Source organism: Pan paniscus, chromosome 10 (assembly GCF_029289425.2).
Source record: "Pan paniscus chromosome 10, NHGRI_mPanPan1-v2.0_pri, whole genome shotgun sequence".
NCBI classification, from domain to species: domain Eukaryota; kingdom Metazoa; phylum Chordata; class Mammalia; order Primates; family Hominidae; genus Pan; species Pan paniscus.
In genome coordinates this window covers 141,258,209-141,273,048 of record NC_073259.2, presented here as the reverse complement: position 1 = coordinate 141,273,048, position 14,840 = coordinate 141,258,209, and the positions used below count along the sequence as shown (strand labels likewise).

The 14,840-nt window shown below is 40.3% G+C and overlaps 1 protein-coding gene across 9 annotated transcripts in view; it reads right to left on the bottom strand.

Moving 5' to 3' along the window:
- Positions 1 to 1,385: 1,385 nt before the first annotated feature.
- Positions 1,386 to 14,840, bottom strand: part of ZNF10 (zinc finger protein 10) — a 31,222-nt gene continuing 17,767 nt past the window's right edge. For all 9 annotated transcript variants that reach the window (XM_014347374.4, XM_008967339.5, XM_014347375.4 and 6 more), the window contains 3 exons: positions 9,518 to 9,644; positions 8,768 to 8,863; positions 1,386 to 5,175 (listed from right to left, as the gene is read on the bottom strand). In XM_014347374.4, the coding sequence (XP_014202860.1) occupies positions 3,710 to 5,175; positions 8,768 to 8,863; positions 9,518 to 9,644 (1,689 nt within the window). In that variant the 3' untranslated portion in view covers positions 1,386 to 3,709. The remainder of the gene's footprint in view (positions 5,176 to 8,767; positions 8,864 to 9,517; positions 9,645 to 14,840) is intronic.

Genomic DNA, 14,840 nt, shown 5'->3' with positions numbered 1-14,840 from the left:
TGGTCAAGGTGATTCTTCAGGGGCTTGGGCCATGAGAAACATCCTACCTAACCACCTGACAACAGGAACATCTTTATCAAATGCTGCCAGGCAGCAAGCCATACCACCCAGACCCCTTCCACCCGGACCTATAATTACCCCAGCCTGAAAGCAGCAGTGGGCTCCGGCACTAAGCTGGTCCCCTCTCTGCAGGTTTTTGCTGGCAATAAACCTGTGTTTCTGTTGAGCCACTCTCTCTTTAACCCTCACCTTTCCTTCAAAACCTAACTTTTTTTGTATCATTATAAATGGAACTGTATTTCCAATTTCATTTCCTAATTGGTCACTGCTAGCATATAGAAATAAAATTGATTTTTGTAACCTCATATCCTATGACCGTGCTAAATTCCTTTATTAAGGTTCTAGTAGCTTTTTTAACGGAAAAAGAAGAGTCTCACTCTGTCACCCAGGCTACAGTGCAGTGGTGCGATCCTGGCTCACTGCAATCTCCGCCTCCCGGGTTCAAGCGATTCTCCTGCCTCAGCCTCCCGAGTAGCTGGGATTACAGATGTGCGTCACCACACCCAGCTAATTTTTGTATTTTTAGTAGAGACAGGGTTTCACCATGTTGGCCAGGCTGGTCTTGAACTCCCAACCTCAGGTGATCCACCCGCCTCAGCCTCCCAAAGTGCTGGGATTACAGGCGTGAGCCACCGTGCTGGGCCTCTAGTAGCTTATTAATATGTATGAGCCCTCACACCCCTTTTTTGGAGACAGGGTCTCACCCTGTTGCCCAGGCTGGAGTGCAGTGCTGTGATCATAATTCACTGCAACCTCAAACTCTGGTCTCAAGTGGTCCTCCTGCCTCAGGGCCTTTTAAGTAGCTAGGACTATAGGTATGCACCACCACACCTAATTTTTAAACTTTCTGTAGAGACAGGGTCTCGCAATGTTGCCCAGGCTGGTCTTGAACTCAGTCAATCCTCCTCCCTCAGCCTCCCAAGTTGTTGGGATTATAAGCATGAGCTAACACACTGGGCCTTGGTATGAGCTTCTGAAGAAAAAAAAAATTCCATCACTGAGGAGACTGCTTTCCTAATTCTACAAGTAAGATATATTATTTCAGGAGGCTTTGGAAAGAACTGAAAAGTGTAAAAATAGAAAAGGAAACACCAATTTTCCCAATATATAGGCTAACTACTGTTAATATTTTGACAAATTTCCTTAGTGTTGGGCAACACTCATTTTTTACAATACATTTATTTTGACATATTTGAGCTTATTCCATATTAACAATTATTTATCATGCTTTTGTAACACATGACAGCATTTTTCCTTTACCAAACTTTTTGTGTACATATTTTAATGCCTGCATAATCTTCCATTACACGGATATGCCACAAATATTATGCTAGTGTACATTTTTTATTTTGCAAATTATGCACTGTCATAAATATTTCAGTGATCATCCTCATACATATTTCTGTCTTCATTACAAGTTAGACCCTTAAGGTGTTAACAATAGTAATATTATTAATGGCACCTACTATGTGCCAGGCACTCTTTTATGTGATTCATACATATCATCTCAATCCACATGACAACGCTTTGAGGTAGATACTAGTAGTAACCTCATTATACAGTTGAGGAAATTAAGCCACAGGTTATTAGCAATGTTAAGAGCCCCAGTTAAGTGACTATTCTACTCCCTTAATGAAAACCATTTCTGATAGGTATGTTGTATGTGGGCATGGTGTGTACACAGTGAGAAGAGCAGCAGGAAACATGAAACCCAGGACCTAGTTCTGAGTCTGACTTCACTGAAAATGTGAGACCAGGGCCAATTCACTTGATCTCAATTGTACAACGACAAGTATGAGCTAGAGGCTGCCATGTTCCTCGTAGTTCTCAAGTCTCCTGATTCTAACCATCATTTCTAGGTTTTTTCCTCAGAGAGAGATCAAGATCTCTGGTTGGCTTCAGCAATACTTCATCTATCATTCAACAATCAATCATTGAGCAGCTAATATTTATGCCAGAAAATGGAGAATCATGGTCAGTCCCTATATACAACAGACTGATTTTTAGAATGAAAGAGAAAATTAAAATAGATCCTCTTCCTGAATCTTTTGTGGGTTATTAACTTACCAGAGAATCTGAAGACTGGGATCCTCTCCATAGAATGGAAAACTTTTGTACAAACAGAATAAATGTGTATACAACATTACAAGCTGTTTATTGATCCTCAGAAATGAAACCTATATCCACTATTTGTCAGTGATTTTCCCAGGCTGTTGAGTTCTGATTTAGGCAAAAGGGAAAAACCATGTATGACTGTAAGGGAAGTGAGAACTCAGTAAATTCTTATAAGCACACAAGCAGATTTCAATTAAATAACAGATATTAGGGTGCGGCAATATTATTAATAATCACAGCCAGTAACTACAGAGAACATAATATATGTCAGGCACTATTCTAAGCTGTTTCCATTTACTCATTTAATACTCACCATAATCCTACCAGGTAAGTACTATTATTATCGCTAATTTACAGATGAGGATATCAGTAAGTCTGGCACAGAGAAGCTAAGCAGCATGTTCAAGATCACCCAGCTAGTGGGGTTTCAACCTGGGTAGTCTAGCTCAAGTCTACGCTCTTAAACACTAATCTTTCTTTATAAAGATAAAAGACTACCTTGAGAAAGAGGGTATCTTTGGACTGTGCTCTGTTTATCACATGAGGACACTTGCTCTAAATATTGTTTAAATACTTGTTCCCACTAAAATGGGGACCCTCCCTGATATGTTCAAATGCCCAATGTTCCCCTAGGTCCTAACATCCAGAGAATTACTGTGTTTTTAAATTCTCAGGAGCTTTTGCAGTGCTAATAAGAGTGGAAAAAGTGGAACTCTGTGACCCAAAACAATTTAGAATAGGAAAGCTCATTAACAGGTGGTAGTCAAAAGCTTCTTTGATGGTAGAATAGAGAAACTAGATATCCTCTTACAATATTTAAAAGTTTCTTAAAATAATTATTACAGCAACATTAAACAGACTATAAAACTCAGTCAAAATCTCCTTATCTAACAAATCAATTCTGTTCAATTATCTGTATACTTTCAATTCTTGCCCACATGCAAATGTACTTAAAAATGGGTTAGCACTGGTAGTGGAGATGTGTTGTTTTTAATTGTACTACATTATAAGCATTTTTCTTGCTGTTAACCAAAATATGGTTTCTACCAGACACATAAAACATACCAAACACTACTAAATGTCCCAGAAGAGAGACACAGTCAAGAAAACAATGACATATTGACTGAAATATTATTTTCCATCTTTTGTTGCATTAACTGTATCATTTCTTAATTCTCAGCAACAACTCTCCCTATAGTAGCATACTCATTTCTTTTCAAATGAAGGGGTTCTCGCTCAACAACTCACCTATTTAATAATTCCTTCTCAGATTCTAGCATTTAAGACTTGGTCAAGAATGCTCCCAGGCCAATTACTTCTGTAGGAATTCATGAAAAGAAGAAAATCTGATGGATTTGTGTACTGAAATAAAATCTGTGGTTTCTTTCCCTTCCAGGACCAATTCTCTAATGTGCAATAGGATAGTAACAAGACTGAAAGCATTTCCACATATATTCAATTTGTACAGCTTATCTCCAGGAGTTCTCCAATGCAAAATAAAGTCATTGCTCTTTGTGAAAAATTCCCATATTTATTAGTAAGCATTTTCTCTAATATGATTTGTCTGGTATCCAATAAGGTTAGAGGTATTAACAAGCGCTGTCCCACATTGATTGCATGTTAAGAACTGCTCTCCAGTGTGAGCTATTTGATGAACTATAAATGGAGAGTTCTGGCTGAAGATAATGCCACATTGATTACATTTATAGGTCTCTTCTCCAACATGAATTCTCTGGTGCTTAATGAGGTCATTCTTCCGGATGAAGGCTTTCCCACACTGACAGCATTCATATGGTTTCTCTCCAGTGTGTATCCTCTGATGCACAATAAGGGCAGAACTCTGGCTGAAAGATTTTCCACAATCATGACACTCATATGGTTTCTCTCCAGTGTGGGTTCTTTGATGTGAATAAAGGTGAGAGCTTCGACTAAAACATTTTCCACAATCCTTACACTCAAAAGGTTTTAGTCCAGTGTGAATTCTATGATGCACAACAAGGTGAGATCTCTGGCTGTAAGACTTTCCACATTCATTGCATTCATAGGGCCTCACTCTCACATGGGTTCTCTGATGCAGAATGAGATGTGTGCTCTGTCTGAAAGATTTCCCACATTCAGGACATTCATAGGGTTTCTCTCCAGTATGTGTCCTCTGGTGTCTAATAAGCCTAGAGCTATGAACAAAAGATTTCCCACACTGATTACATGTGTACAGTTTGTCTCCTGTATGAGTTCTCTGATGAGTAACAAGGTGAGAGAACCAGCTGAAGGATTTTCCACATTCTTTACATTCATAGGGTTCCTCACCAGTATGGGTCTTTTGATGTCCAATGAGGTGAGAACTCCGGCTGAAAGACTTTCCACATTCTTTACACTCATAGGGTTTTTCTCCAGTATGAATAAGCTGATGCCTAGTAAGATTAGAGCGCCAGCTGAAGAATTTTCCACATTCCTTACATTCATAGGGTTTCTCTCTATGTATGCCCTTTGATATACCAAGAGATGAACCATGAGTAAGAGAGTTGTCATTATCAGGGCATTTGTAGGATTTATCACCTGTGTGAGTTCTTGCAAACTGAATAAGGTGAATGTTTTGACAGAAAGTTTGACCACATTCATTACTGTTACTTGCACAACTGTCCTGATGACCATTAAGAACTAAATCATGTTTTAAACTTTTAGTATGTGAGTCACGTTTATGGAAATACTCTCTCAGTACTAGCTGAGCAGGAAGAAGACAGTTTCCCCCATATTTACCACTTTCAGAGACTCTCTCCTGAGTAAGTACTTTCTTTTGGGTGAATGCCACTTGCCTCAAATGTCTCTCTGGGTTTTCCTGATACTTGTCTAACTGGTCTCTACATTTCCAGACTTCTTCTAATGACAAATACCAGAGATCATTCCTTGCCATTCCTTCCATTTTAATGTCACAGGATTGCTTATCTTTAAAAATGCTCCTGCTGGAAACTGATGATTTGATTTCAAATGCAGTCTCTGAATCTGAAAGAAATGAAAAATGTTTGTGTAACTAAACAGAGTATTAAGGTGAGAATGCTAGGATGTATGTGGAGACAAAGTATGCAAGATGTACACAGTTGCTTTCAAATATGGCTTTATAACTTTGATAGAGAATGAGAAAAGGAAGAATGCAGCGGTAAACAATAAATGCATTGTGGTATACAGTACTCACAAAGGGCAAAAGGAGTAAGGAGAAGCCACAGGACACAGCATGACACATGGGATCAGGGTATCAATGGTGAGGGTAGAAATAAGGGAAATTCCATAAAAAGGACTGCACTCTTATTTTCTAATCCAGATATTAACAATGTAAGTTCCTCACCTGTCTACTTGTTGTCAGGACTTTCCCCTGACACACATTCTTCACATTACTATCAATTTAGTATTCTCTTTTTTTTTTTTTGAGACAGTTTCGCTCTTGTTGTCCAGGCTGGAGTGCAATGACGCAATCTTGGCTCAATGCAACCTCCGCCTCCCAGGTTCAAATGATTCTCCTGCCTCAGCCTCCCAAGTAGCTGGGATTACAGGCACTGGCCACCATGCCTGGTTAATTTTTAATATTTTTAGTAGAGACAGGGTTTCACTATGTTGGCCAGGCTGGTCTTGAACTCCTGACTTCAGGTGATCCACCCGCCTTGGCCTCCCAAAGTGCTGGGATTATAGGCGTGAGCCAGTGCGTCCAGCCCAATTTAGTATTCTTAAACCATGAATGCAGCCATACGTCAGGCAATGCTTTTTATCCAAATCACAGAAGCACTATAGAATAACACCCAGATGAGTGACACAACAGACCTCTCAGAGCGGCTACATGACAAGCTGGAAGAGTAACTGCACAAAAGTTACCAAGATACAAGTTCTAATCTAAGTTTTATATTACTACTAGTGGTGAATTTAGACAAGTTGCTAAACTTTGAAGAATTCATTTTGCTTATCTGTAATCTAAGGATGATAGTATTTGTTATTTAAGATTATTGTATTATATAAAGCATGAGCCTATTACAGTCTCTGGCACATTTATGGTCAAAGCAATAAGATTTACAATAATCATCATCATTCTTCTCATTTTTTTGATTTCTTCGCTCTGAAACATAAGGACTTAACAACTGATAGGACTACTACCACAAGATGTGAACTTAGAATCTGAAGCCTGACCCATACGCTCTTAGAATTTCTGCCATCTGCTACCTGTGTATATTACTGCAAATTATTTCTCTTGAATAAGAGCTTTATCTGTTTCTCAATGTCTTTCAGGTAAAACATATAATCCCAAACCTAAAAAATACACTGATAATACCACTTCATCTTACATAAGTGGGGTGACATTCCACTCTTACCTGGTATTATGGGTTAAACTGTATCCCCCCCGCTAAAAAAAGGTATGTTGAAGTTTTAATCCTCAGTATCTCAGAATATGACCATATTTGGAAATACAATCTTTCCAGATGTAATTAGTTATGATGAGGTAGTACCAGAAATAGGATGGGCCCCTAATCCAGTATGAGGGTGGTCCTCCATAAAAAAGACACAGACACAGGGGAAGAGACCATGTGAACATGGAGACCAAGACTGGAATGATATATCCACAAGCCAAGGAATACCTGGGGCCAGCAGAGCCTGGAAGAGATAAGGAAAGACCCTCTCCTAGAAGCATAGCAGAGCCCCACTGACATCTTCATTTTAGACTTACAGCCTCCAGCTGTGACATGATACATTTTGGTTGTTTTGAGCCACCTAACTGCTGGTTCTTTGTTACCGCAGCCCCAGGAAACTAATACACCTGGTAAATGATCCCTGTGCCACGCCTGGTCCCTAAATGACTTCCTTATACAATCCCACCCCGACCAGTCCTGTCCCTTACCACTTAGTTCCTAGTTTCTTCCCCATCCTGATGATTTTTAATAGGAAATACACCACCCTTTCCTCCCTTTCCCCAACCCAGAACATCAGAAAATCTTATGGAGAAGTTTTTCAACCTACAAATGCCAACTGGAAGATTCTATGAAGAATATCTATGATAAGGGGGGTGCTGAGCACTTATGGAGGACAATTCTGAGTGGAGAGTTTGATCATAAGAATGAGGTGTTTTATTAATATCCTAAAATCTTCCACATATTATGTAATACAGCCATGCCAGTAAGTTATTGTCGAAGTCTGTTGGACCCATCAATCAACTAATCATCTGATTTTTAAAAATCATCATTCATTATATTTTTTGATTTGATAATGAATTTACAGCCTTGTAGATTCTGTAAAACTCCATGCCTTTAAGCCCATGAAGTCTGAGTATTTCTTTTGACAATAAATTCTCAATAAAAATATAAACTGCTGGGTCCAGTTAATAATTGTTATTTTTGGATACTTGTCAACAGACATTCAGGAAAGCTTACTAGATGAACAAAATAGAAAAGAAAGAAAGAAGGTTAAGTAATAAAAAGAAAATATAACAATATTTCCTCCCATGGTCCCAAAGAAAGACTTGCTTTGAGATACCATTTTGATACAATCACCTACAAGGCAAATACTAAAAAGTAAAAAAGAGCTTATGATAATATTTCAAAGTAGAGATTTAAACTAAGTGGAAGTTCAGAAGAGGAAGAGGCCAATACTTAATGAGGAATCATAAAAGCCTTCATGGGAAAGAACTTGAGGCTAAATTACAGGACAAGTAAGACTCAGATTTAATTTACATCACACTCAAAGTCTGAGATGCAGGGAAATGCCTATAAATAAATTTTTAAAACATTAAATACAAAACTAGATAGAGGATGGGCATGGTGGCTCACGCCTGTAATCCCAGCACTTTGGAAGGCCAAGGTGGGCGGATCACTTGAGGTCAGGAGTTCGAGACCAGCCTAGCCAACATGGTAAAACCCTATCTCTCCTAAAAATACAAAAATTAGCTGGGCGTGGTGGTGCATGCCTGTAATTCCCGGTTCTTTGGGAGGCTAAGGCGGAAGAATCGCTTAAACCTGGGAGGCGGAGGTTGCAGTGAGCCTAGATCGCGCCACTACACTCCAGCCTGGGAGACTGAGTGAAACTCCATCTCGAAAAGAAAAAAAGATCTAAAGTACAGTAGGAAAAACTGGTGTTTCTGTGAGCAGCCATTCTGGAAAGGAAGGAGAGTTGAGGCAACAGGAATTATGAGCTCTCTGCAGCAGTTTTCTACCTGGCAGAAAACAAACTCTCAGAAAAGAAGGTGATAAGAGTCCCACTCCAGAGCTTGCACAGAGAACTGAGTTGTGGGAAGGGGTCACATGAAAGAACAAAGAGAGGCAAAAATGCAAGAAGTGATTCTATGACAAACGAAAGCACAAGATGCTAGGGTTAGTGGTAACAATTAGGAGAGCGACACGTGCAAGCGCTGAAACCAAGCACGTCAACAGACAGAGAAACCTTTGCCTCTGAATGCAAATGGAATGTAAAGACTGGCAGTGGGGAAACAGGGGCCAGATAAACTCAGTCTTCCCAGGAAGAAGGGTCTGTGAGGAGGGCCAGTGACCACTATCTCTAGAAGTTCTAGCACCTCACAGCCCATCTGGGCTGCTGCCTATGACAACTCTTGACTGGTCCTCACCAGGATGGGTCTCTTGGTGAATTTCTCTCTCCACCAGCCAGGGCTCTTCTCCCTTCTCCAACCGGAGGATCACATCTGGCTTAGTAAGCTGATAACCTGTTCACAGTGAAAGACAAAGAACAGGGTAAGAGTCAGGGGAGCTCTGAGGTAGGCACAAAGAAACATCTCAGATTCAACCTGACCACCAACCCTCTGCAGGACTGGCAGGGACTCTAAAGTTGACAGACGCAGGAAAACTTATTTTATTTTATTTATTTATTTTGAGATGGAGTCTCGCTCTGTTGCCAGGCTGGAGTGCAGTGGCATAATCTTGGCTCACTGCAACCTCCACTTCCGGGGTTCAAGTGATTCTCCTGCCTCAGCCTCCCAAGTAGCTGGGACTACAGGAGCACGCCACCACGCCCAGCTAATTTTTGTATTTTTAGTAGAGTCGGGGTTTCACCATGTTGGTCAGGATGGTCTCAATCTCTTGACCTTGTGATCCGCTCACCTCGGCCTCCCAAAGTGCTGGAATTACAGGCGTGAGCCACCACGCCCAGCCAGAAAACTTTTTAAAGAGGCATTTTTAAAACTTCAATACATTAAAACAAGTTTTCCACAAAAGCTGGAGTAAAAAAACCCTGTTCTATGCCTCAAAGAAATTAGGTCTCTGAACGCCAAGCCTATACTCTGGTGTGATACATGCTTCAGGGTCTCTGTACCTTTTGATCAATGGAGAACCAAAATCTTCAAAAACAGAGCTAGTCTTACCCAAGGAAACCAGGTTCTTATAGTTCTCCAGCATCACATTTCTGTACACGATCTGCTGAGCAGTGTCCAGCAGCTTCCACTCCTCCCTGGTGAAGTCCACAAATACATCCTTGAAGGTCACCAGTGTCTACAACATCAAACACATTTGCATTGCACCAGATATGCATCTTTGCTATCCCCCTTTCCTGATCGCTAACAGGAAGAGAAATTAAGCTGACAGCACTGGGGCAGGTAAAGTGGATGGACCACAATTTATTCTAGGAGTGAGTAGTATTTATTCTAGTCAAGTCTTAAAAGGAATGGCTATTAGGTACCTACTGTCTGAAAACAAGTTTTATGTGATGCTTTAGGTTAAAGAAAACTGTCATAAGCATTTTTATTTAAATTAAATTTTAAACAGCTATGGCAGGGGGAATCATCCATTCTCCAAAAAAGTTAACCCACTTTTACACTACGTAAATAAAGAACCTAATTCAAGTACACCTTAATGCTTAAGAGATTTACCACCCTAGCCATGTTTTATAACCTAAAATAATTATCCAAAACATTTTTCATGACTATTGGTAGGTACTAAAAAAAAAAAAACAGAAGAGTTGGGAGATTATATTTTAGCAGTAGCAAAACAATTTGACAAAGAAACAGGAGACAGATGCAAGGCCCTTATCAGCCACATCAAAAATAAGTGTTGATTGTATCTAGAGAAAAACCTATTTGAGTGACTGAGGGTCTCTCATCAAAGACCATAAAGGTCAGAAGACAGTAGAATAATGTTTGTTTGTTTTTAAATGCTGAAAGAACAGACAAACCAGAATTTCTACATCCAGTGAAAATATCTTTCAAAAATGATGCAAAATTAAGATATTCTCAAATGAACTAATAAAACTAACAGAATTTGTTGCCAGAAGTTCTGCTCTAGAAGATGTGCTGAAGGAAGTTCTTCAGGCAGAAGGGAAATGGTACCAGAGAGAAACCTGAAATCTCAGAAATGGAAGATAAATAACAAAAACAGTAGATATCTGGGTAAATATAATAGATTTGTTTTCTTCTCTTAAATTTTTCAAAAATATACAGAACAGTTGAAAGAAAGACCTGTAACATTTTCTGGTGCAGTTTTTCGACGTACACACAACTTTAACAAAAAGGGAGGAATGTAAAGGGACCCACATGTTGTAAGGCTTCTAGATTTTGCTTGAAGTAGTAAAAATTAACTCTAAGTGGACTGTAAAAGATTAGATATGTATATTCTAATCCCTACAGCAAATATTAAAAAATACAAAAATATAAAGCTGAAAAACCAAGACATTAAGTGAAATACTAAAATATATTCAAATAATCCAAATAAAGGCAGTAAATTAAGAAGGGGGAAAAGATATACAGAGAACATATAATAAAATAACACACTTAAATCCAATTGTATTAATTAATAACATTAAACAAAAATGGTCTAAACGTAACAATTAAAAAACAGGTAGCCAAACTTTATCAAGAAAAAAAAAAAAGCAACCGGGTGCAGTGGCTCACACCTGTAATCCCAGCACTTTGGAAGGCTGAGGTAAGTGGATCACTTGAGTTCAGGAGTTCAAGACCAGCCTGGCAATAAGGCAAAACCCTGTCTCTACAAAAAATACAAAAATTAACCAGGCGTGGTGGCATGTGCCTGTAGTCCCAGCTACTCGGGAGGCTAAGGTGAGAGGATCACTTGAACCCAGGAGCCAGATGTTACAGTGGGCTGTGATCACACCACTGTACTCTAGCCTGTGCAACAGAGTGAGAACCTGTCTCAAAAAAAAAAAAAAAAAAAAGCAATAGCAAAAACCACAAGTCCTTGAGCCCTGGAGTTTCAGACCAGCCTGGACAACATAGGGAGATCCTGTGTCTACAAAAAATTTAAAAATTAGCCAGATGTGGTGGCTCATGCCTATAGTCCCAGCTACTGGGGAGACAGGTGGGAGAATCACTTGAGTCCAGGAGTTTGAGCCAGACTGCAGTGAGCTGTGATAGCACCACTGCACTCCAGCCTGGGCAACAATGAGACCCTGCCTCAAAACAAACAAACAAACAAACCACAAGCCTCAACTATCTGCTACCTAAAAGAAAACATTGGGCCGGGCACGGTGGCTCACGCCTGTAATCCCAGAACTTTGGGAGGCTGAGGCGGGCGGATCACCTGAGGTCGGGGGTTCCAGACCAGCCTGACCAACGTGGAGAAACCCTGTCTCTACTAAAAATACAAAATTAGCCAGGTGTGGTGGCACATGCCTGTAATCCCAGCTACTCGGGAGGCTGAGGCAGGAGAATCGCTTGAACACAGGAGGCAGAGGTTGCAGTGAACCAAGATATCGGCATTGCACTCCAGCCTGGGCAACGAGAGCAAAACTCCAACTCAAAAAAAAAAAAAACCAACATTGAATACAACCTAGAAACCTAGAGAGGTTAAAAGTAAAAGGACAGAAACAGATATACTATGGAAACACTAATCATACAAAAGCTAGAGTGGCTGTATTAGTATCAGACAACATAGAATTAAGAACAAAGAATATTAGCAGAGATAAAGAGGGATATTACACACTGATAAATGTGTCAATCTGCAAAAAAAATTTCAAATCCTAAATAGATCAAAATGTAACATATAAATTTATAAAACTTCTATAAGAAAACATAGGAGAAAATATTTGTCATTTTGAGTTCTTCAGAGGGTTCTTAACAATAACACCAAAAGCATGATCCATAAAAGAACAAATTGATAGGTCAGGCATGGTGGCTCACGCCTGTAATCCCAGCACTCTGGGAGGCCAAGGCAGGAGGATCATCTGAGGTCAGGAGTTCGAGACTAGCCTGGCCAACATGGTGAAATGCCGTTTCTACTAAATATACAAAAATTAGCTGGGCATGGTGATGCACACAAGTAATCCCAGCTACTTCGGAGGCTGAGGCATGAGAATCGCTTCGACGCTGGAGGCAGAGGTTGCAGTGAGCCCAGATCACACCACTGCACTCCAGCCTAGACGAGAGAATGAGACTCTGTCTCCAAAAAAATAAAAAAGAACAAATAGAAAATTGACAAAGTGAGCTTCACCAAAACTAAAAATCTTTTTCCTCTTCAAAAGACATTGCTAAGAGAATGAAAAGACAAGCCAGAGACCAGGAAATAATATTTGCAAATCACATTATCTGACAAAGGACTTGTACATATAAGGTACAGAGAACCCTCAAAACTCAGTAAGAGGCTGAGCACAGTGGTTCACACCTGTAATCCCAGACTTTGGGAGGCCAAGGCAGGCCTCGGGAATGCCTCAGGATTGCCTGAGTTCAGCAGTTCGAGACCAGCCTGGGCAACACGGTGAAACCCCGTCTCTACTAAAATACACACACACACAAAAAAATTAGCCAGGCATGGCGTCATGCACCTGTAGTCCTAGCTACTCGGGAGGCTAAGGCAGGAGAATTGCTTGAATCCGGGAGAAGGCAAACGTTGCAGTGAGCTGATATCGCGCCACTGCACTCCAGCCTGGGCTACAGAGCAAGACTCCGTCTCCCAAAAAAAAAAAAAAAAAAAAAACTCAGTAAGAAAACAGACTAGTTTTCTTACTGAGCAAAAGACTAAAATAAACATTTCACCAAAGAAGAATATAGGTAGTTGGTAATAAATAAGCAAATGATGCTTAATATCATTATTTATTAGGGAAATGAAAGTTAAAATGACAGTGAGATACCTCTAAGACACTTATTAGAAAGGGTAAACTTTTAAAATGTGTGATACCAAGTGCTGGTGAGGATGCGGAATAACTGCCACTCCCACACATTACTGTGAGAATGCAAAAATGCTACAACCCCTTTGGAAAATTTGCATATTTTTCATAAAGTTAAACGTACTCTTGGCACACACCTATCATTCTCTTGGCTAAATACCTGAGTATGAAAATTTATGTCCACACAAAAACCTGTATGCATATGTATAAACCTGAGAAAGGGCTTTATTTATAATTGGCAAAAACTGGAAGAAACTCAAATGTCCCTCAACAGGAAATGCATAAACAAAACGTGGTACAGCCACACAGTGTAAATCTACTCAGTAATAAAAAGGAACATCCTACTGACTCATGCAACAACAGATGAACCTCCGATACATTATGCTATATGAAAGGAGCTAGAGGCTTCATACTATGAGATTCCATTTATGTGACCTTCTAGAAAAGGTAAAAATCAATAGATCAGTGATTGCAAGGGGCTGGAGGGGGAGTAAGCATGGACTATATACAAAGGGGTAGCACATAGGGAATTCTAGGATCATGGGTTTGCCCTGTATCTTGGTGTTTTTTTTTTTTTTTTTTTTGAGATGGAGTTTTGCTCTTTCACCTAGGGTAGAGTGAAGTGGCACAATCTCGGCTCAGTGCAACCTCTGTTCCCTGACTTCAAGCAATTCTCCTGCCTCAGCCTCCCAGGTACCTGAGTTTATAGGCGCCCGCCACTGTGCCCAGCTAATTTTTGTATTTTTAGTAGAGACGGGGTTCCACCATGTTGGCCAGGCTGGTCTCGAACTCCTGACCTCAAGTGATCCACCTGCCTCCGCCTCCCAAAGTGTTGGGATTACAGGCATGAGCCACAGTGCCCAGCCTGCTCTGTATCTTGAATGAAGTGGGGGCTACACAACTATATGCATCTGTCAAAAATCACAGAACTGTAAATCCAAAGTGGAAAACGTTACTGTATGTAAAAAAAAAATTTTAAATGGAATGTTCTAAGAGATCTGTATGCTGGATATCTTCTCTCCTTCCCTCCAGGTTTCCTCTCCACCCTACTCTGTTCCCCAGGGAGGGTGAGCTGTGTGGATTATACCAAAGGTTTCTCTTGCCCTCTGCCTTTCTGATTTATTTCACCAATGGAGATCACCAGCTGGATATGGCAAGAAAGTTGCCCCAGTGCAGTGGTGGTGACGTAATGGAGGTACCTTGACAGATGGGAACAGCCTCTGTGAACTGCAAGTCTGGTTTCCAGAACCTGTTCTCATCCCTTCAGGCCTAATGGTGATGACACTCTGCTCCCACCTCATTCTCGTATTACTGAAGTTCAGTGTGCCTGCTACTTTCCACTAGTCCTTGACTCACTCATTGCTGCTCAGTTTCTAAGAAGCCTGCCCAGTTTTAACTTCAGTGGCTATCTGATTTCTGGCCTGGTGCTTTTAGCATTCCTATAAGTAATACATTGCACTTTTACTGTGAACACAGAGACAAAGCATATCATGGGGACACCACTGAAAGGTGCATGACATGTTAGTCAAGAACCGGATTTGAAATCAGGCGAACCTGTGGTCAAATCTGTACAT